Source organism: Natator depressus, chromosome 8 (assembly GCF_965152275.1).
Source record: "Natator depressus isolate rNatDep1 chromosome 8, rNatDep2.hap1, whole genome shotgun sequence".
NCBI lineage: Eukaryota > Metazoa > Chordata > Testudines > Cheloniidae > Natator > Natator depressus.
Window position 1 is genome coordinate 22,079,326 of NC_134241.1, and position 20,391 is coordinate 22,099,716.

The following is a 20,391-nucleotide window of genomic DNA, read 5'->3' on the forward strand; positions in this document are numbered from 1 at the left end:
CTGGTCTCTCTAGTGCATATACACTAGTTTGCAATAGAAAAAACAGAGTTGGTGCTTTTAAAACAAGTCAGTGGGGTGGCCCCTTTAACAGGCAGGGAATTTGCATGTGAGAGTCACAGAAAGCCATAGAGTCAATTGCTGGATTTAAAAAAAAAAAGAATGGATTGTTTTTGTCATCAGCCCTGACATTTGCAGTGACGTGCTAAGAAAAGGTACTCAAACCTCATTCGGCAGGGCGTCTAGTAATCGACACAAGAGGTGGGAAGGAATCACAGGACTGCATGGAGTAAGGGCACTTTTTCCTGAAGCATCAGAGATTGCCACTGCTGGAGGTGGGACAAGAGACCAGCTGGCCCATTGGTTGGATCTGGTGTGTAGGCTCCACGTAGCTAGAGGGGGATTGTGAGCTCTTTGGACACACTGGCTGTGTCTCCCGCAGAAGCATCTGGCACCACCGCAGGCAGCACCTCTAGGCACTTTAGGAGGAACATGATGGTAGGTTACAAGTGCTAACAGAATGGGGGGAAAGGCAGAAATGGGCAGCAGGTCCCCTCCCTTCTGTAAATACCTGTCTGTCTATCTAGATAGCTAAGGTACTTATATGGTCCCCATTACCAAAGTATCTGAGCGCCTCCCCAAACCCCTGAGACTTAGGGCAGGGCTATTATCTCCATTGTAGGGAGGGGGAACTGAGGCACAGAGAGACTAAGGGACTTGCCCAAGGTCACCCAGGGAGTCTGTGGTTGAGCAGGGAATTAAACTTGGGGCTTCCAAGTCCTAGGCTAATGCTCTAACTGCTGGACCATCCTTCATAGAATCATAGAATATCAGGGTTGGAAGGGACCTCAGGAGGTCATCTAGTCCAACCCCCTGCTCAAAGCAGGACCAATCCCCAATTAAATCATCCCAGCCAGGGCTTTGTCAAGCCTGACCTTAAAAACTTCTAAGGAAGGAGATTCCACCACCTCCCTAGGTAACGCATTCCAGTGTTTCACCACCCTCCTAGTGAAAAAGTTTTTCCTAATATCCAACCTAAACCTCCCCCACTGCAACTTGAGACCATTACTCCTTGTTCTGTCATCAGCTACCACTGAGAACAGTCTAGAGGCATCCTCTTTGGAACCCCCTTTCAGGTAGTTGAAAGCAGCTATCAAATCCCCCCTCATTCTTCTCTTCCGCAGACTAAACATCCCCAGTTCCCTCAGCCTCTCCTCATAACTCGTGTTGCAGTCCCCTAATCGTTTTTGTTGCCCTTCGCTGCACTCTTTCCAATTTTTCCACATCCTTCTTGTAGTGTGGGGCCCAAAACGGGACACAGTACTCCAGATGAGGCCTCACCAATGTCGAATAGAGGGGAATGATCACGTCCCTCGATCTGCTGGCAATGTCCCTACTTATACATCCCAAAATGCCATTGGCCTTCTTGGCAACAAGGGCACACTGTTGACTCATATCCAACTTCTCGTCCACTGTAACCCCTAGGTCCTTTTCCGCAGAACTGCTGCCTAGCCATTCGGTCCCTAGTCTGTAGCGGTGCATTGGATTCTTCCGTCCTAAGTGCAGGACTCTGCACTTGTCCTTGTTGAACCTCATCAGATTTCTTTTGGCCCAATCCTCCAATTTGTCTAGGTCCCTCTGTATCCTATCCCTACCCTCCAGCGTATCTACTTCTCCTCCCAGTTTAGCGTCATCTGCAAACTTGCTGAGGGTGCAATCCACACCATCCTCCAGATCATTTATGAAGATATTGAACAAAACCGGCCCCAGGACCGACCCTTGGGGCACTCCACTTGATACCGGCTGCCAACTAGACATGGAGCCATTGATCACTACCCGTTGAGCCCGACAATCTAGCCAGCTTTCTATCCACCTTATAGTCCATTCATCCAGCCCATACTTCTTTAACTTGCTGGCAAGAATACTGAATACATGTCAAGGCCACAGCTTCCTCTTGTAGCTGTGGCCTTGACATGCCCCATCCCCGCTGGACTGGCAAGGAAGTGTCCCCTTTCCCCTAGGTGATGGTCGCACACAGAGAGAAGCCTTGACTCTTCTTCTGCCACTTAGCGACGGGCCTACATTGGAGTCCAGCTCACTGGTGCCTGTTAGCAGCCAGTTGTGGATCTTGGCACTGGTTACATTTTTTGGAGACTTTTAAAAAGCCCCAATATTTCTGAACTGAACCAGAACAATGCTAACATTCTGGCCTTTAAACTGCGCTTCTGCTGTGCTTGAAAAGGCTCCAGTGCAGCTGACAGACCTTCATCACGAGATGCATATTTTCCGCTGAACTTCCTGGGGAAAAGATAAACAGAACAGAAATATAAGAGACAGGCCCGTTAGCAGTGAGCAGGACACAGTGAAATGTATCCCACTGAACTTCTATGCACAGCAGCCCAAAATGGAGCATCCTGATGCCTTTTCCCTGGGTCTTGGTGTAGAAACTTCTAACAGGGTTAGCGGGTTGAAGAAAAGAGTGTTTTAATTCTCGTTAGCAGGTGCTAACATACATTTGGGCCTCATTGTAGACCCAGATTTATCCCTGTGCTACATGCAGAGCTGCAGTTATCCTACTTATTACTGCCAGTTATTTATATCAGGAATGCTACAGTAAATAATCCCATGGAAATGAATCCTCCTGAAGAAGTAAATCCGGGTCACTGCACTTATTCCTTTTCTTATGTCCAGCATTCTAAGGTTTTGCCCCAATTTTGGCCTTTGGCAATATGGTTGAAATGATGGTAGTTACAACAGGGCAGGGGCATCAGCAGAGCTGTGTGGGGAGTCCAGACTGGAATAGTTGGGGGTCGAGGCTGTAGGTTGGGATTGAGGTGCATCAGCGGAGTGGAGTGTGGGAGTTCAGGTCTGGAATAGCAGGTCAGGACTAAGGTGTCTCAGCAGAGCTGTGGTGGAAAAGTCTGCGGCCCTATCAGGTCTCTTGTGCAGATCAGGTCAGAGTTTAATAGGCTTGCCCTCTTCGTTTCCCTAGAGCCAGTGACAGCATCTTTCTCTTCAAAATATCTGCATGCAGTGTGACACAGTGTCATGACATGTGACAGTACAGCCTCAAGTCAATCCCGGTATTACCACCCCCAGGCATTCAGAAATCATGAGGCAGGAGCCAAAAGCATGAGAGTGGCTTAAAAATCTTGAGTTTACAAAATAATAATACATGTTGGGTTCTTTCTCCTTGCTTTCTGATTTCTGAGCCTTTAGCATTCATGCCAGTCTCATTTTCAACCTTTTTCTGCAACCGCAAAGGCTAGAAACTGCCTTAGTTTTCATTAAAAGCTGAGAGACTCTGATTCCACTCATCGGGGCTTTAAGAATTAAACAGCGCTTACCAAAAAGGCCAGCAGTAGCAATGCTGCCATCATGCAAGTGCCATTCCTACGCTCCCCCGGATCCGAGGGGAGGGGGTCACAGACTCCCTTCCATTGCACAGCCCTGAGCCTAAGCCCTCCACATACCCTTCCCGCATTTGGCTGTGTGCTCCTCCTCCCCACCCCTCTGAGCTCCGGTGCTGGTCGGAAGCAAGAGAGCGAGTCAGGTGGAAATTGTGGTCACAGTTTCATGCCAGCTGCCCACAAATTGAGGAAAGAACACATCACTGTGTGTCCTTCTCTGTTTTCAGAGTGTCTAAAATACACCCAAAACGGGAAGGGTGGAAGTTAGTTGGAGAGGAAGCTGCTGCTGGGGATCCACTTCAGCAGCTGCTGATTTAAAGGGGGGATTGAGTTGGGCGGTGGGTTTTTTTGTAAAGACACTTGTGCAAGTTTGATTCGGAAGGATACAGCGAAGCTCTTGCAACTTAAACAACATCCCCTCACCCCCAGTAGAGAAATAATACGCCTGTTCAGAGATGTGCAGTGAATCGAGAAAGAATGCATCAGTCTGTTCAAGGAGTGAGCTTTCCTTGCACCAAGCCCAAGTAAATTAATCTAACACTAATCTAATTCACTTGGAAGTGAGTGTTCACTGATGGTTGAGTAGGCCAGGGCCTCTCAAACTGGCTACTGTAGGGCACCTACACTTGGAGCTGCTGAGGCCAGCCGTGGCAACTTGCTGGGAATCGGAAGGGCACCGTAAATTGGCATAAAATGGACCAGATTCCAGCCGCTCTTGGGCCTGATTCTGCTTGCACCCTGGGGTAAATTGGGAGCAGTCTTGCTGAAGTCAGTGGAGTAGGACAGATGCAAATCTGGCATCAGCGCGGGAAGAATGAGACCCCTTTAAATAATACGGTGGGGCAGCTTGTGGGAGCTGTAGTTACGCCCCCTCGAGGTAGCCTGTAATGGAAATGTCTGCTGGCTCTCACTGCTATGTGCAAATCTCTCTTGCTTTTCAGATAATAGACAGTGAGAATGAAGCACTGCTGGCAGCCCTCACCGAAACACTGGATGAAATACAGGAAGATGACATGGGCCTGGCTGCCTTCCGCACTATGGAAGAAAGGGACGTGCCCAACCACACCTGTGCCTCGCCAGCCCCTTCCCCCAAACCAGTCGCCCCCACCCCGGGGGGGCCACCTTTGGCCCCTGAGGTTGATGAGCTGTCTCTAGTAAGAACCCACTTCCTACTGTTTAAGGTGGATTTGGATGAGCCTCTGATAAGCCGGCTGCATGGGTATGATAGGAAGCAAAGGTCTGAATCTTTTCATTATAGGCTTAAAACTCTTAACCGTCGATACAAAGCATATACCTGTATTGTATACGTATACATGTGCCGTGCCATCACCGTCACCTCCATCACCATCCTCATGGGAACAAGCTGATTGCTGCTGTGTGCAAAGGGCAGTGGGTGTTAGCAGATGGGCATAATCCATTTTCCAGCTCCCCAAACCAGGGGGGATTTGGACTGGGGCCTCACTTTATGTGAACCCCACCACGGTTGGGCTAACGGGATCTCATTGTGGCTCATTCCTGCCTCCACTCCATCCCAGAGCTCCCCATCATTCCACTGCATCCCAGTAGAGCACCTGGGAGCAGTACCCAGCCATTTCCCCTGATCCCAAACCTCCATCCATAGCCTGGTATTTCTCCCTCCCTTTCAGGGTGTGGGCTGAACACGCCTGCCCTAAAGGAGGCCTCTCTGTGGCTTTGTGAGGTTTCTGGGTTCCAGTCCCACCTCCGAGTCTTTTCCATGAATCCTGTGCTTTATGCTTCCACTCCTTGGAACCCTGCTTCACTCACAGCTTGAGCAGGAGAGCCCTGGCATTGCCGCCAGGTGGTACAAGGCTTGCTGGGCCATATATAAGAGCATCCCTGCTGGTCTGATATAACCGAGCTGTGTCTGTAGCTCACTCACCAGCCAGAGCAGTCAGTCCATGGGGGGGACCCCCCTACCTCTCTGCTGTGTAATGACGGAAAGGCATGGTTTATATAAAAGTGCATTGCGGCATCTAGTGGTGAAAGCGTGCATTTCCACTTCACACTAAAGTGCGTGTGTGGGGGTGTATATATCACACACAATGTGTATGTGTATATATAGGATGTATACGTTGCAGGGGGAGAGCACTTATACTTATTATAAATGGGAAGTGCACAGTTAAGCCACTGGGCAACCCCTGTTGCAATTTCACTGCAGAACCCAACCAAGATAGCAGAAATGCTGTTGTGTGAACCTCCCACTTCAATAACCATTGTCATGGGCCTGGTCTTAAAGGGGGCCTCTAAATTTGCAGGCCATCTTTGAAGACCAAACCCTAGATATTGCACTTCTGTACGTTCCCACAGAGCCTAAGCAGTCGCCTTGCTATTGATCTAAGCTTCAGCACTAGCGCTATGCGTGTGGAACAGGGAATGTTTTTTAAAAAATGTTTTGAACAGAAGAATATGCTAACCCTGTGATCCGAAATGAGTATGCCATGATGCTGTGTGACCTAAGGAAATTCCAGCTCAGCTGTTGTCACCAGACCCTCTTGATGGGATTACAGTGGAATTCACATCAGGGTCACCTTGGAGGAGATCCCCAATAAATACTTGACACGTACACAGAGCTTTTACACAGCTTCAAAACACTTTGCAAGCTGATTGATTCATTCAAGCCCCTTTGGATCGTTACTGCCAAATAATCCTTGCATGAGGACTCATGTGAGCTGCCCAAATCAGATGCATACATAGAACTAAAATCACCACCTGAAAAGGACAAAATTGTTTTGGTGGGTTATTTAAATGCCCCGGCAGTCTGAGTGACTATAATAGGAGGTGGCATGGTGTACAATGCAGTGTGGTTTTGGGCAAGCAAATTCACCTCTTTGGGCAGCCTTTCCCCGTCTTGCATAGCTACAGGGGTGTTATCAGCAGCAATGTGTCAATGCTTGGAAAGTGTTCTGAAGACATAAAGCACTTTCATAGGCTATAACATTCTTTACCTGCAGCCAAGTTGCATGCAGAGAGGCGTGAAATTCTTTCTTTCTTGGTTCTATGATCCTTACAGCTGGCATCCCCAGCCTGAGCCAAGAGCAGATGCAGGCACACCAATGGTTTGTGGCTCTTGGCTTCAGAGGTTGGATATCACTCAACCCACCTCACATGTGTGCAGTAGAGGTTAGCACGCGATCGATCGCTGTTCGCGCTGGAATTCCCATTCTTTTTCTCAACACTTCTCTTTTTTAGCTGAAGAAGTTGCTTCTTTCTCCATCCCACGTGCCTCCAAGCTGTGAGGCTCAGAGAGAAGGGAGAGCACGACGCCAGGGGCCCCCAAAATCCAGACCCCAGCGACCCTGCACAAAGGTATTTCCCATCCCAGCTGCCATGGCCCCGTCCCAGCAGGGAGTGCCTGGGATGCCCCTGCCTGCCCATCTCCTCATTACCCAATCTCAAGACTGGCATTCAGAAAACAAGCCAGCCAAATGATGGTTCCATGGAGGGATAAATAACCTCTGAGTGAAGCTACTGGGGGATAATGAGCCCTGGGGATGAAGCTGGTGGAAAACACACTTGGTCTAAGAGTGTCACGATCTGAAGGGGAAGGGAAAGTGCTGTGCATGGGGAAATAGTCTGTCTCAATGTGGTCTGTCTAACCCCGAAAAGGTTCTGGAGAGACCCTAACTACCCCTTCTGTGCATTTGGGGCAGCTTGTTTGCAGCAGGGCTGAGGGTGAAAGCCTCTCACAGTTTCCCTGAGGTCAGTTCTTTGGAGTTCTGATTTATAAAATCCCCCCCTCCTTCCCAATAAATTATAGTAGAATTTGCTCTTGGTTGAGTTGACTTATCCTGGGGAGAGCTGCAATCAAAATTGCAGAGCCCAAACCAATCATTCAAGCTAATCCTCTGAAATTCAACACAAGCCACCATCAAAGATTTTCCATTTGGATAATGGAAATTGTGTAGTGCATTAGATAGGTGGACTTAGATTGCCTGGGAAAGGTAGAAAAATTTCTGCCAGTGCATTGTTCCATATCAGCTGCAATGGGGGAAGGACTGCTGTAAAAAGAAAGAGCTGGTGTTGTCACGGACCCCAGCTACAGCGATCACCTGTGTCTGACGGAATCCATGTAACCTGCCTATCTAGCGGATCTCTCTAATAGGTTTCCATCGTACCTGCACTATTTTCTGCCACATAAACTGAAGGGTGAGAACTGACTCTGCTCAGAGGCCCAAGAAGAGCAACCACAGCGTGTGAATGTGTTACCGGGGCTCAGAGAGACGAGGTGCGTGAGGTAATCTCTTTTATCAGTCTAACTTCTGTTGGTGAGAGAGACGAGCTTTCAAGCTACACAGAGCTCTTCCTCCCTGTAGCTCGAAAGCTCGTTTCTCTCACCAAGAGAAGTTGATCCAATAAAAGATATTACCTCACCCACCATATCTGTCTAATATCCTGGGGCTGACACAGCTACACCACCACGGCAGACACAGTTGGGCTGGTTGGACTGAGTCGGTGACAAGAGATGCTAGTCACCCCTCTGGAGTCAAGTGAGTGCTTTAGGGCTTTAGCTGCCATGCTAGCCCTGCTGCAGGGTGAGGGAGATGCAGAGAGCCTGAATGGTGCAGGAAGGAGGCTCTGTATCCCAGTGCCTTTCTCCTCTAGGTAGCTGGTGCAAACTCAGCCCAGGTCAGTTGTAACCAAAAGCCAGTTCCATCTGCCGGCTCTTGGGCAGCTTGAATGAAACAAATTTTGGAGCGGGATGCTCAGTCTGTTCAGACCAGAGAGACCACCATGTCAGTGATGGGCAGCTTGACAACAAAGTCAAGCATGGAAGGGCTATGAAGATGGAGCTCCCTCATTCAGAGAGGTGCTCTTAGAAGGCTGAGGTTTGCCCTGCGTCTGACTAGATATGACATTCCAGGGTGCAGTTCAGACCAGAGAGGGGCTGTGCTAAACTGCAGATTTGCCTGGTCTCTTGGCTGTCTCAAGACTTTATATGTAAATTGAGATAGGCACACATTCCTTTGTTTAAGATAGGCCTGCTTGACAAGTTTTGCCTAATCAGGACTACGTGAGTTTGAACATGTGCCACTGTCAGCATTCAGGGGGAACTCATAACTTTGCATATAATTGCTACACACATTTCACCATGATATTACTGACCAGCAAGTTACTAGTTTTCAAATGATATCTTACAAGGCATATTTTGTACAAAGACTATTACAGTAGTAAGAAAAGGAGTACTTGTGGCACATGTTAGTTAGAGACTAACCAATTTATTTGAGCATGAGCTTTCGTGAGCTACAGCTCACTTCATCGGATGCATACTGTGGAAAGTACAGAAGATCTTTTTATACACACAAACCATGAAAAAATGGGTGTTTACCACTACAAAAGGTTTTCTCTCCCCCTACCCCACTCTCCTGCTGGTAATAGCTTATCTAAAGTGATCACTCTCCTTACAATGTGTATGATAATCAAGGTGGGCCATTTCCAGCACAAATCCAGGGTTTAACAAGAACGTCTGGGGGCGGGGGGGGGGGACAAGGGGAAATAGGTTACCTTGCATAATGACTTAGCCACTCCCAGTCTCTATTCAAGCCTAAGTTAATTGTATCCAATTTGCAAATGAATTCCAATTCAGCAGTCTCTCGCTGGAGGCTAGTTTTGAAGTTTTTCTGTTGTAATATCGCAACTTTCATGTCTGTAATCGCGTGACCAGAGAGATTGAAGTGTTCTCTGACTGGTTTATGAATGTTATAATTCTTGACATCTGATTTGTGTCCATTTATTCTTTTACGTAGAGACTGTCCAGTTTGACCAATGTAGTGTACAGGGTGTGAATACAGGGGTGCATTCCGTCACATTAAGCCACCCCAGTTCTCTGGCTAACGAAAAGCTTGTGGTTTACAAGATGGGCAGGCTAGCACCAGTGACCATGATGAATTGGGATCAAGGCACTATGGGTGTGTCTACACTGCAGCTGGGAGGTGTGATTCCCAGCATGGGCAGACAGACTTGCACTAGCTCAGCTTGAGCTAGCATGGTAAAAAATTGTGGCCTGTGCCCGAGTTCAGAATCAGGCCATTGGGTGGGCCTGGATTCAAGCAACCAATCCAACCTGCCACTGGTGCTGCAACATCCACGCTGCTATTTTTAGTGCACTAGTTCGAACGGAGCTAGTGCAAGTCTGTCTGCCTGGGCTGGAAATCACGCCTCTCAGCTGTAGTGTAGACATACTCTCTTAAGCCAAGTCCGTTCCCTCATCCGTTTGCAGCCAGTTCTCATAATCCTCCCAGAGGCATCACTCAAAAGCTGTTCATCATCCCTGTCTGTTCCAAAGAAGGAAAGCAACCTTCATCCACTCTCCCCAAAGAGCAAAGGCTCCTTGGTGCACTGCCTTGCCCGACCCATGGTCTCAGCTCAGCAGTAGGGGCCCAGGCAGCAGATGAAGGAACCGTTGTTATGAAACGTTCACGTGTCTCCAGTGAGATATAATGAGATGTGATTCGGCCCACTCAGCTGGCTGTGATGAAGTAGACATACCTAGGGCAGAGATCTCCATAACCACCTTGAGGACAGATCCCAGTAGACTACTGATGCCAGATGCGCCTTTCTTCACTGCTAACAAACAACCCCTGAAACACTGCATTGTTTGCCAGTTCTTTGCAGGGATGACTGAGCCTGCCTTAGTAACGGTGCGCTTACCATGTTTGGAAGGGCCTGGGGCTGGAGAGCTGGTCTCACTAAAAATTACTCAGCCCTGGTTTAAAAGTGACCTTGTGAAGCCTGCCTAATGGTAGAGCATGCCTGGGTGTGTGTGGGGCAGAGGGTACGGGAAGCCACTGCAAATGACTGCATTTAGAGCAAGGATAATACACGGAGCGCCAAGTATCCTCAGCCCTTTCATTATCACAAGGACAGCGCAGGTTAATTATTTACAATTGTTCAGCATGTCCTAACAAATGTTGTATCCTGTCTAAATCTGGAAACATGGGAACTCGCTGCAGCCTCTGCAGTGGAGACTTTGCTGAGAGCCGAGGCTGGCAGCCTGTGCCATTAGGGAGGTCCTGCTGTCACTCGGTGCTAGCCTGGTTCTAAAGACGTTCAGTGAAGCAACTGCTCTGTCCATGTAAGCAGGCAGTGCAAACAGCGGCTCCTCACACCGAGGGCTCAGAAACAGGCCCTGCTCCCCAGAGAGGGCCCACTTCCTTACGCTGCTGGGTGAGAAAATGGGCCCAGGGTCTATTTCCCCCGTAGCATTGTTCAGTGAAATAACTGGACCTGGCACGTGTCCCTAGTGGGTTTGTGGCTCCCACAGAGTGTATTTCTGTAGGTGGGGAGTCTTGTGGTGCACTAGTTAGACAGCCACATTTTAAGGCTCGGGGGCTAAGTCTGTTCTCACTGGGGCATCTCTCTTCTGTCTCTGAAGGTGGAGGGTCCCCGGGACAGAAAGTTGAGCTCTCTCCAGGCTCAAAGTCGGAGCTGCACAGAGCTGCACAAGCACCTCACCTCCACCGCACGCTGCCCACAGACCAAAGCCACCTGGCCGCCAGACGAGCACCAAGGCAGCAGCAGCCGCTCCCCTCTGAGTCACTCTGCAAACAGTGGAGACGACAGCGACTCGAGTGAAGACTCACTGAGCTCCAGTGAGGACCTGGTAATGCCTCGTTCCTCCAAGGATGGCACCAGCGATCAATTGGCCAGCGAGAAGGCCATGCACACAGTGGTGAAGCTTATCCGCTACATGCATACCTATTGCCTTCCTCCGAGGAAGCTGCCTCTCAGAGACCCTGCAGATGTGAAGCACCAGCCCTGTAACAGCCCCTACAAGAGAGCAAAGCCAGACTGCCCTTTGCAGATACCTCCCCTTTGCAGCCAGGAGAGCCGGACAGCCTGCACCTTGCAAACAACAGCCGGCTGCAAGAAGCCTAGAGCCACATGGCCTGAGTTCTCCATCCTGAAGGAGCTACTGGCCCGGGACCTGCTGTGTGACGTGAGCAAGCCATACAGATTGGCCAAACCCGTGTATGCTTCCTTGGTCAGGCCTCATGGCTCCAGGTCTCCTGGAGCATCTGCTCAGGAGGCTGAGGGCTCTCCTGGGAGATATCAGTCCAGAGCCAAAATGCCTCTGGAGAAAACAGAGCTAAGGCAAAGCCCCAAGGCCGAGTGCGAAGCCAAGAGAGAGACCAGCAGCCCAGAGGATGCCATTGGGAACCATGTGGCTCTCCCAGCCCAGCAAACCTCAGGGAAAGTGGTACGGAAGCAGGAGAGCACTATTTATGCTGTCCGGCGCTCCAAGAGACTCAACCCTGAGCTCGGCCACTGGCTGTCATTTCTTGATGAGCCGCCCCCAGAGCCATCTGTCCCCAGAGAGGCAGCAGAGAGCCGGGCGAAGGATGCTCTTGCCTCTCGGGAGCCCGCATTGTGCCCAGCCCTGGAGAACTTCAATGCAGAAGAGCCAGCGGCAGAGGTGGAGGTGGGCGGTACAGACGAGGGGGACAGCAGGTGTCAGAACCACCCAGAGACCCGGACCCCCCCGCTTGGGAGCCCAGTTGAGGGGGAAGGATGTGAGGTGGATGAGAGCCAGCACTGCACCCCGTTGCATGAAACAGGTAAGGAGGAGAGAGAGTACAGGGGCCTAGAAGTGAATTAACCCCAGCATTGACCTGGCATTGCCAGAACTAATGCTCAAAGGTACTCCTGCTGACTCCGTTCTTCCCAGGCCGTCAGCGCATGAGGGGCTTAGCACAGGCTGAGCTGGTCTGTGGTGTTCTAAGCGCTAGCCCTGCATGTCAGACCCTGTGCGCTCGCTGGGCGGTGAGTTACTTGTAGCAGTGCTGCTGCCTGGCTGACGTAGGAAGCATTTGTGCATGTGCCCGTGAATGGCCGTGCACTGCAGACCCCAGAGCCAGTGGGGCAAACACCAAACTTCTCCAGTGCTTTTGGGTTTTCTCTGTGCAACTTGTGGGGTGCATAGTCCAGTGGGCAGGGCGAGGGCTGAGAGACCAGCTCTGCTATTGGATCAGTGTGCCCTTGGGCAAGCTGTTTCCCCTCTCTGTGCCTCAGTTTCTCCATCTTTAAAATGGGGTAAGGACCCAGATCCTCCTTTGTGAAGGACGTTGAGATCTATGGCTGAGATCTGTGGCAAAATAAGCGTCAAGTAGTATGTGTTCATCAAAAGACACTGTCTACTGAGTGAATCACTGCAAAACCACCCGTGAAGGATCTCCCCATTTTCTCATCCTATAGAATACTTCCCCTCCAGCTGAGGAGCGGGCCGGAGCTCCCCCTGGAGCCCCTTGTAATACTATTAATTATTAGCAGCACCTTAGCATGTGCATGTTGAAAGCGCTGTACAAATGTTATGTGATTAACCCTCACAACGCAGGCAGGTATTATCCCGTTTGGTAGATGGGGAAACCAAATCACAGAGAGGCAAAGTCACTTGCCTAGTCACAGCAAGCCGTGGCCAAACTAGGTCCAGAATTCAGAGCTCCTGGCGTCCAAGCCCTCACCTAATCTGCTAGCCCACGCTGCCTTCTCTTTCTGGGTGTGATGCAATCAATCAGTCTGAAGGGAATGCAGCCTGTTCGGTAATTCTGCTTCTCTCCGTGTCTTTCAGAAACACCCACGTGTCTCACGCTGTCCTTGGCACAAACGTAAGTGTAAAATAAAATACCAGCAATTTAAACCGAACCCGGTGGCAGTCTGGGCCAGCATGACTGCCAGGTGGCCTGTAGTTTTGCCTGGATGGACACTCATTTTAAATTTCAAAGTTAAAACAGCCAGCCAGGCAAAACTTCAGGACTTTTACCAATCAGACGAAGACGAGGTGCAGCAGGGAGGAGACATTTGACTAGCTGTGGCTTGTGTTTGAAGCACAGTGTCTTGGACTGGGATCCTAAATGCAAGTGATAGCATAGCTCCAGGCCCTCAAATTCAGGGCAGGTTATGCCTATGGATTTCTCTGCTGAAGTGCCATATGCTGGAGAGAAGATAGCGGGGGCACTTCTCTGACTCCTTTCCCTGAAAATAAGGACTTGGAGCTCTGGCTGTGAGGGATACATTTCTGCTGGAGTGTCTCTCTAGCTGCCTGTTCCTCTGTCTCAGCTGGGAGGGAAAATGGAAAAGCTTCAGAGGCTTGGATTTTGGGGCCCCCTACCCCCATCATGTACTATCCTTGGTGCCACAGAGAGTCGGAGAGGGACACAGTAGGCATCCTGTATAGGTGACATCTCCTCTTCCTGTTCCCCCTTTGGTCGTGGTCTCTGTGCTGCTCTTTCAGCAGTACTCTCAGTCTCTGATGTTCATATAAACACCTCCCCGCTCCTCTAATGTTCTTCTCCTCTCCAGTGATCCTACGTTTGGGAAGAGGAACTTTGAGCAGGTGCTGACTGTAGAGCTGTGTGGGACTGCCGGTAAGCCACTCATGTAAAGTGCTCCCTTCCTCTGTTGTTGGGATTCTCTCTGTGTACATTGGAAGGTGAGGGGAAACAATACCAAAAATTCAGTGTGAAGTAGTCTAGCGCTAACCGCTTCTAGATATGGTGGGGATGGTGGTAATCTGAGGAATTATTTAAACAGTGTAAATATAATGGATTTTAGTAATAAAAACCTACATTTCTGTAGTGCCTTTCATCTGAAAGGACACCTCAGCACTTTAAAGGTACTTATTTAAGCAATTCAGATACCACTGAAATGCAACCACCTCCGGGGTGGAACATAGCAGCTGTTCAATGGTGCACAGCAACACTGCACAACAGATCCATCCAGGAAGTGAGAAGGAATCCTGTATTGAACTGAAACTATGGAAAATACAAGGAGCCAGATTGTACATTCTCCTCTTGAATTTGGTCAGAATCCCAAGGATAAAGTTAACTGTTAATGGGAGCATTTCCATTGACTTTAGTAGGGGTTGGATTAGGCCTCAAATCCTTGCTTTTCCAAAAATTGCTATAGGATTGACAAAGACTATGGGAACTGGGCTCACGACTGGTCTGCTGTTGAGGGCATTTGCCAGGGAAGTCTCCCTTCCAAGCACTGCCCAGGTCCAGATCTGCTTAGCAATCTAGATGTAATGATACGCAACAACTACAGGCTAAATGTATGATGTAACAAGCGCCTGGGCTAATTTTCAGAGGTGCAGCGTGCCTGCTGACCTCCACTGCTTCATGGGTGCCCAGCTCCTCTGACAATCCAGTCAAAGGCCTTTCTCACCAATGTGTTTTGAGGAGGAGGCAGGAAGGGGATCCTGTGGGCCTCTCTATCTGCAAACCACTGTGGTGTTGCAATGACCCTCTTCTGAAGACAGGAGGCTAGTAGTAACTATCAGGGAGCCCCTCGCTACAGAGTAGAGGGTTGGTGACTCTCCGTAGAGTTACCCAGACCTAGCTCCTTTTGCCATGACCAGTTGTGGTAAGAGTGGGAAAGCTCTGCCCAAAGAGTTTCACTCTTGTGGTTTGTTGTGGGGGGGGGGTCTAGGTCTCACACCGCCTACCACTCCTCCGTACAAGCCTGCTGAGGAGGACCTGTATAAGCCGGACATTCCCCATGGGTCAGTAAAGGAGGAAGCCACCATCACCTCCTCCATCCCGGGGCCAAGAACCTCAACAGTGGCAGTCGACGTGTCAGCCTCCAGGAAACTCATGAAGAAGCACCCAGAGCGAACAGAGCTTTACGCACACCTGAGCCGAGCTGCCGTGCGCCCTTCCTCCTCGGAGCAGCAGGGGGTGCTGAAGCGGCCATTTTCTCGCTCTTTCGGGGACCATGACTACTGCCAGGTGCTGAAACCCGAGGCCATGCTCCAGAGGAAAGTGCTGAAATCCTGGGAGCCCCAGAGCCACACGGAGGGTGAGCACAAACGAAGAGTGCCAGATGCACACTATCAGGGGTCGGGCCAGGGCAGCAAGGAGGGGAAGGGTGAGGTCCTGTGGAAGGAGTGCAGCAAACAGCTCAGAGACCAGGAGATCAGAGCCAGCTTAACCAAGCACTTCGGCTTCCTGGACAGTGCCCTTGAAGATGAGGACACGGCCTTCTGCAAGACCCCCGAATATGACACTGTCTTCGAAGATAGCTGCAGTGAGAGCAGCTCCCCCGTGGAGGAGGAGGAGGAGGAGGAGGAAGACGAAGAACATTGCGAGCGTCCATTGGAATCCAAGCTTTGTTTGCGCAGGAACCCACTTGCCAGGTCCAGTTTGCACCACTGTTCCCGGAGCAGATCCAGTTCTGGGTCTTCGTGCTGCAGGTCCAGGTCTCCAGCAAACAGACGGACATTCAGGTATAGTTGGGCAGCTGGCAGGAGGGGAAGGGTGGGACTGATGAGTCCCAGCCTGCAACCACATCTCAAGCAAAATAAGTTCCTGGGGGTTTATACTGGCGGTATAAGAGAGGCAGGTGAACAGAGCAGTGGCCTGGGCTCTGCCACCAAATCCTTGTGTAACCTTGAGCAAGTCACTTCTCCATCTCCCTGGGCCTCATTTTCCCCATCTGTCAAATGAGGATACATTTGTTTTCCTCTGTGAAGCACTGTGAGATGCCAGGACAAAAAGCCGGTGCTAGAGACGTGCCAAGTGATGTTCTCGTGTCAGTGTGACGAACACAAGGACCCCAAAGTGAAGCCGAGGTGGTCCCCCCGACTCCCAGGGATACATCCAAGCATTCAATCCCAAAGATCACTCAGGTGTTAAGCTTCAGGTGTCAGCCCTGACACACCGTACAGTGCAGAGTTAACACTGAACACCTCCACAGAGCACAGGCACCGACGCCGTGGGTGCTCCAGGGCTGGAGTACCCAGGGAACAAAAATAGTGGGTGCTCAGCACCCACCAGCAGCCCTGCGGATCACCTTCTCCCTCTCCCCCACAGTGCCTCCCACCTGCTGGCGGGCTCTGGTGATCAGCTCCTCTCCCTCCCTCACAGCGCCTCCCACCCGCCATGATCAGCTGTGCAGCGGTGTGCAGTGGGGAGGAGCAGGGCTGGGGTGTGCTCAGTGGAGGGGGCAGAACGGGGATGGAGTGGGCACGGGAAGAGGCAGAGCAGGGGCAGGAAGACACAGGGCAGAGGTGGGGTCTTGGGGAAAGGGGTGGAGTGGTGGTCAAGCACCCGCTGGCAAATCGCAAAGCCAGCGCCTCTGCCACAGAGCATGGGTGTGCAGAGCACCTAGTCTGCGCATGGCATACACTGCATATCAATCCCAGGCCCTTCCAACCATCCAGCCCAGCAGGGGAGAGTTCTGATGAAATCGTCTCCAGTCATTTATTTAGTTCATTAAAAGTAAGTGATAATACACCAGTGGCTGCTTGGCACTGGTCAGTCAGGCAATGCTTGACCTGTCTGAGGGTGGGTTTCTCTGGTGGTACAAGGAGGAGAATTGGGGAGGCGCCAGGAGCTCCTTGAGAAGGGGAGAGCTACAAGGAGATAGGGAGCCACATCAAGTATCTGTAAAGAATGATTTCCCTTGCGGCTTAAGTCCCGGAACCAGGCCTAAAGCGGTTTGGTTTGGGAAGCCAGGCTCTTCTCTGGAGGATCCACACCTGGCATCAGTGGAGCCTACTCACCAGGAGTCTCTTGGGTTAGAGATTTTTTAAAAGCTTGTGCCAGACACGGCAACTTGATTGTGCCTCCACGTCCTTTTGACTGCCAAAGCTCCCCCTGCAGGATCCCTTGCTCCGCACTGAACTCCTCTCTCGTGCTTGCTTACAAACAGATGTGAATACAGCGAGCAATGTCAAGGGGGAAACGCGAGCTGGGACCAGATTGAGAAGAGACGCAACAAGGCCATTGTAAGTGATCTGCAGGCTCCACGGGGGTGCTGTGCTGAACGAGGTGGGAGCAGATGGTTTCATCCTGCTGAAGCCCGTTTAAATCTTGGGACAAAGCAATTCGCAGCCCCTCAATTCATCTCCCACTCCAGAAAGGAGATGGTGGAGTGTATTGGTCCTGGCTGTGGCATTCCTGGGGGTGGGGCCAATTTTAAACAAGGGCATGGGGAAAAGATAAAGAGCAAGCTATTGACGCTGGCAATATTCAGAATCCCTGGCACTGGAGGAATTCAGAGCACCCTACATCCACTGCACTCGGAATTAGCAATTAGGGCTGGGAATTCGGGGAATACCTGGAATTGCTAAGAGATTATTGAGCTGAGCCTCACTGCATATAAAAAGCAACAGATATACATAGAAAGCCTCTGTGTGTGTAGTGGTAGTACTTTATTGGTCTTCTGTGTTGCCTTGTACACCCCCATACATCTCTGGCATTTTTAACTCAGCACAAGCTGAGTTCCACAGACAGGAATTCTCAGTAACGTTCTTACAGTTACACTTCCACAAGGAGAACGCTGCAAAAGCTGAAAGGATGCAGTAGAAGGATAAAGGAAAGAAAATGTGCATGAAAAGAAATCAGCTGTTTGAGGTTGCTCAGAGAGCTGTTTGCGCAGGGGGGCCGGATCTTTGCTTTGCATGTGCTTAGAGGCTTGGGGGCATTGTCCAGCAGTGGGATTCCCCAATGGGTAATGCCAGGGGAGCAGCAGGGAGGCCTGGTAAGAGGGCAGGCCTGAGCTGCATTGGTTGTGCTTGTACAGGGTGAAGGCCGGGTGGTGTACATCAGAAACCTCTCCAGCAGCATGAGCTCCAGTGAACTGAAGAAACGCTTCGAAGTGTTTGGGGAGATCGTCGAGTGTCGGGTTCTGACCAGGAATAACAGGTGTGTTGAGCGCGAGCTCAGGCCCACACCTGGCAAAGCAATGGGAATTCTCATAGGGCTTTTCGGACATAGGACATGTGCTGGCTAACTCATCCTCATCTTTTAATGGGACGAATGGGGATGGCCTTAAAACAGCACAGTCCCCTGGTGTACATCGCATCCCAGGGCTCACAAGGTTCAGAGGAGCTGTCTGTAAATTCCCCCTTGGGCCAAGGTGGGTGTGGGAGGCCTGTAGAACTGTTAAGATACCACAGGTGCAAGCGAGATGCACTGTACAATTCCTGCATGTGCCCTCCGTAAACCAAGCTACACGGTATGTGGCTCTCAGTCCCTTAGGAGATAAGGCTCATCAGATCCCTCTCCCTGGTCAGTCACCTCTTGATTCCTCTCTTTGGCTGCTCAGGGGGGATAAATACGGCTTCATCACCTACCGGTGTTCGGAACACGCCGCCTTATCGCTGAAGAACGGCGCCTCGCTGAGGAAGAGGAACGAGCCCTCATTCCAGCTGAGCTATGGTGGCCTTGGCAACTTGTGGACCAGATACACTGACTTGGGTGAGAAAGCAGGCGGGCCCCACTGGTGAGCCAGGCTCTCATTTCCTTACGGCAGAGGGAGTTTTATGGCCCTCTGTGAACGCTGAGGCCCAAACCTCTCAACGGGGCGCTGCAGCTCTTCAGCTCAGTGTCCCCTGGTGAAGTCACGTGGGAGGCACTTGCCTTATCCATTAAACCCTCGTGGGTCTGGATTCTTCTTGACTGGGAGTTTCCTTTAGTAATGTGCCACAGGGGGGTCATTTAATCGCCACAGCTTGGAGGTGCAGCAGCGCTGGGAAATCTCTGAACATCAGGGAGCACAAGGGGAAGTGCAGCAACAGAGCTGCAAGGCATGCCTTTCCCAGGCTAGTTGGGGGGAAGCGTTTAGTCTTCAGAGTGGAGGAAAAAACAAGGTGCCCGTAGCCCACACTCCAGCTGCTCCTGCTAAGTGCTGCAGAGCTGCAGGCCAGTCCATGGCAGCCAGCAGGGAAAATGGCAGGAATAGATAGACACATACGCCTGTGGAAAGGGCTTTCCCTGGGAGCTGCTTTGTGAAGAGTGGCCACATTATCCTGGCATAACTGTAATAGCACATTGCACTTTCCAACTCATTTCATCCCGGGACCGCAAACCACTTTACAGACATTAATTAAAGTCTCACAACTCCCATGTGACGTGAATAGTTATTAGCCCAGTTTCACATACTGGGAAACTGAGGCACAGAGAGGCAAAATGACCTGCCCAAGGACACAGAGTTAGTCTGTAGTAGAATCAGGATCAGAAACAGGAATTACTGAGCCTTCGTCCCAGGAACTAACCACTTGATCACATATCTTTCATCTAAGTTATATGTAGCAACTGGAAACCTCCCCCGTCCCATGATTGTGTGATGCATCTGGCAGTGTCTGATTCAGAGGTGTTCCAGGCCAAGTATTTGTGCAGTCATATTCCACACACTTTATGTGTATGTTTAATCCAAAAAAAAAGTTGTTAAAAGACCATGAAGGTCGCAAAGCCAGTCACTCAAAAATTAGCTCAGCCCCTTGGTGTGTCTGAATTATGATACAATCTTTAATTACCTGATCACAGACTATTTTCACCACAGGATCCCTGCCTCATTCAGTGAATGAGTAGTTCTTCAATATTTCTTTTTATCCTCTTCATTCAGTCTATGGGTCCCAGTCTTATTTAGTGCACACCATTTGAACTCCGCATGAATACAGAATTATTAATATCCCTCTGGGCATTTCTGTGGTCCTTATTGCTATAGTGGTGGAGTGCATCACAAATTTTAATGCATTCTTTTCACAGCCCCCCTCTGAGGGGAGAGGCCAGGGAGCATTGCTACGCAGGGAACCGAGGCACAGAGATTAAAGCCAAAACTATCAAAGCAGCAATGAATTTGGGCTTGAGGTGCCCAGAGCCCGATTTTTCAGAGCACGATAGAGGTCCAGAGGAGAGCTCCCCTCGACCTGAGTTGCTGCTGTGAGTGCTCAGGGCTTCTGTAAATCAGATCCCAGGGTATCAAGTCCAGCCCCCAGAAAATGAGGAGCACACAGTGGCCATTGGTGAAAATATTGGTGTACGTGACTTGCTCACATCACACAGGAACTCTGTGGCAGAGGCAGGGATAGAACCCCGTTCTCTAGGCCAGCATTCAACTGCTTTAATCGTGAGACCATCCTGTCTCTTCCTTCAGTCCCCTGCCTCATCCACTGAACAGCTTCCAACTTCTGTACTGAGTGACGCAGGGGCCCTGTAGGCCAGAGGCTCTCAACCAGCTGGGG

The 20,391-nt window shown here is 50.5% G+C and overlaps 1 protein-coding gene across 1 annotated transcript in view; it reads left to right on the forward strand.

The window, feature by feature from the left end:
• Nucleotides 1–20,391, forward strand: part of PPARGC1B (PPARG coactivator 1 beta) — a 95,509-nt gene that overhangs the window by 65,220 nt on the left and 9,898 nt on the right. The window contains exons 3-11 of the mRNA XM_074960599.1: nt 4,349–4,561; nt 6,618–6,734; nt 10,801–11,983; nt 12,994–13,030; nt 13,725–13,789; nt 14,853–15,648; nt 17,076–17,151; nt 17,949–18,070; nt 18,474–18,625. Coding sequence (XP_074816700.1) covers nt 4,349–4,561; nt 6,618–6,734; nt 10,801–11,983; nt 12,994–13,030; nt 13,725–13,789; nt 14,853–15,648; nt 17,076–17,151; nt 17,949–18,070; nt 18,474–18,625 — 2,761 coding nt within the window. The remainder of the gene's footprint in view (nt 1–4,348; nt 4,562–6,617; nt 6,735–10,800; nt 11,984–12,993; nt 13,031–13,724; nt 13,790–14,852; nt 15,649–17,075; nt 17,152–17,948; nt 18,071–18,473; nt 18,626–20,391) is intronic.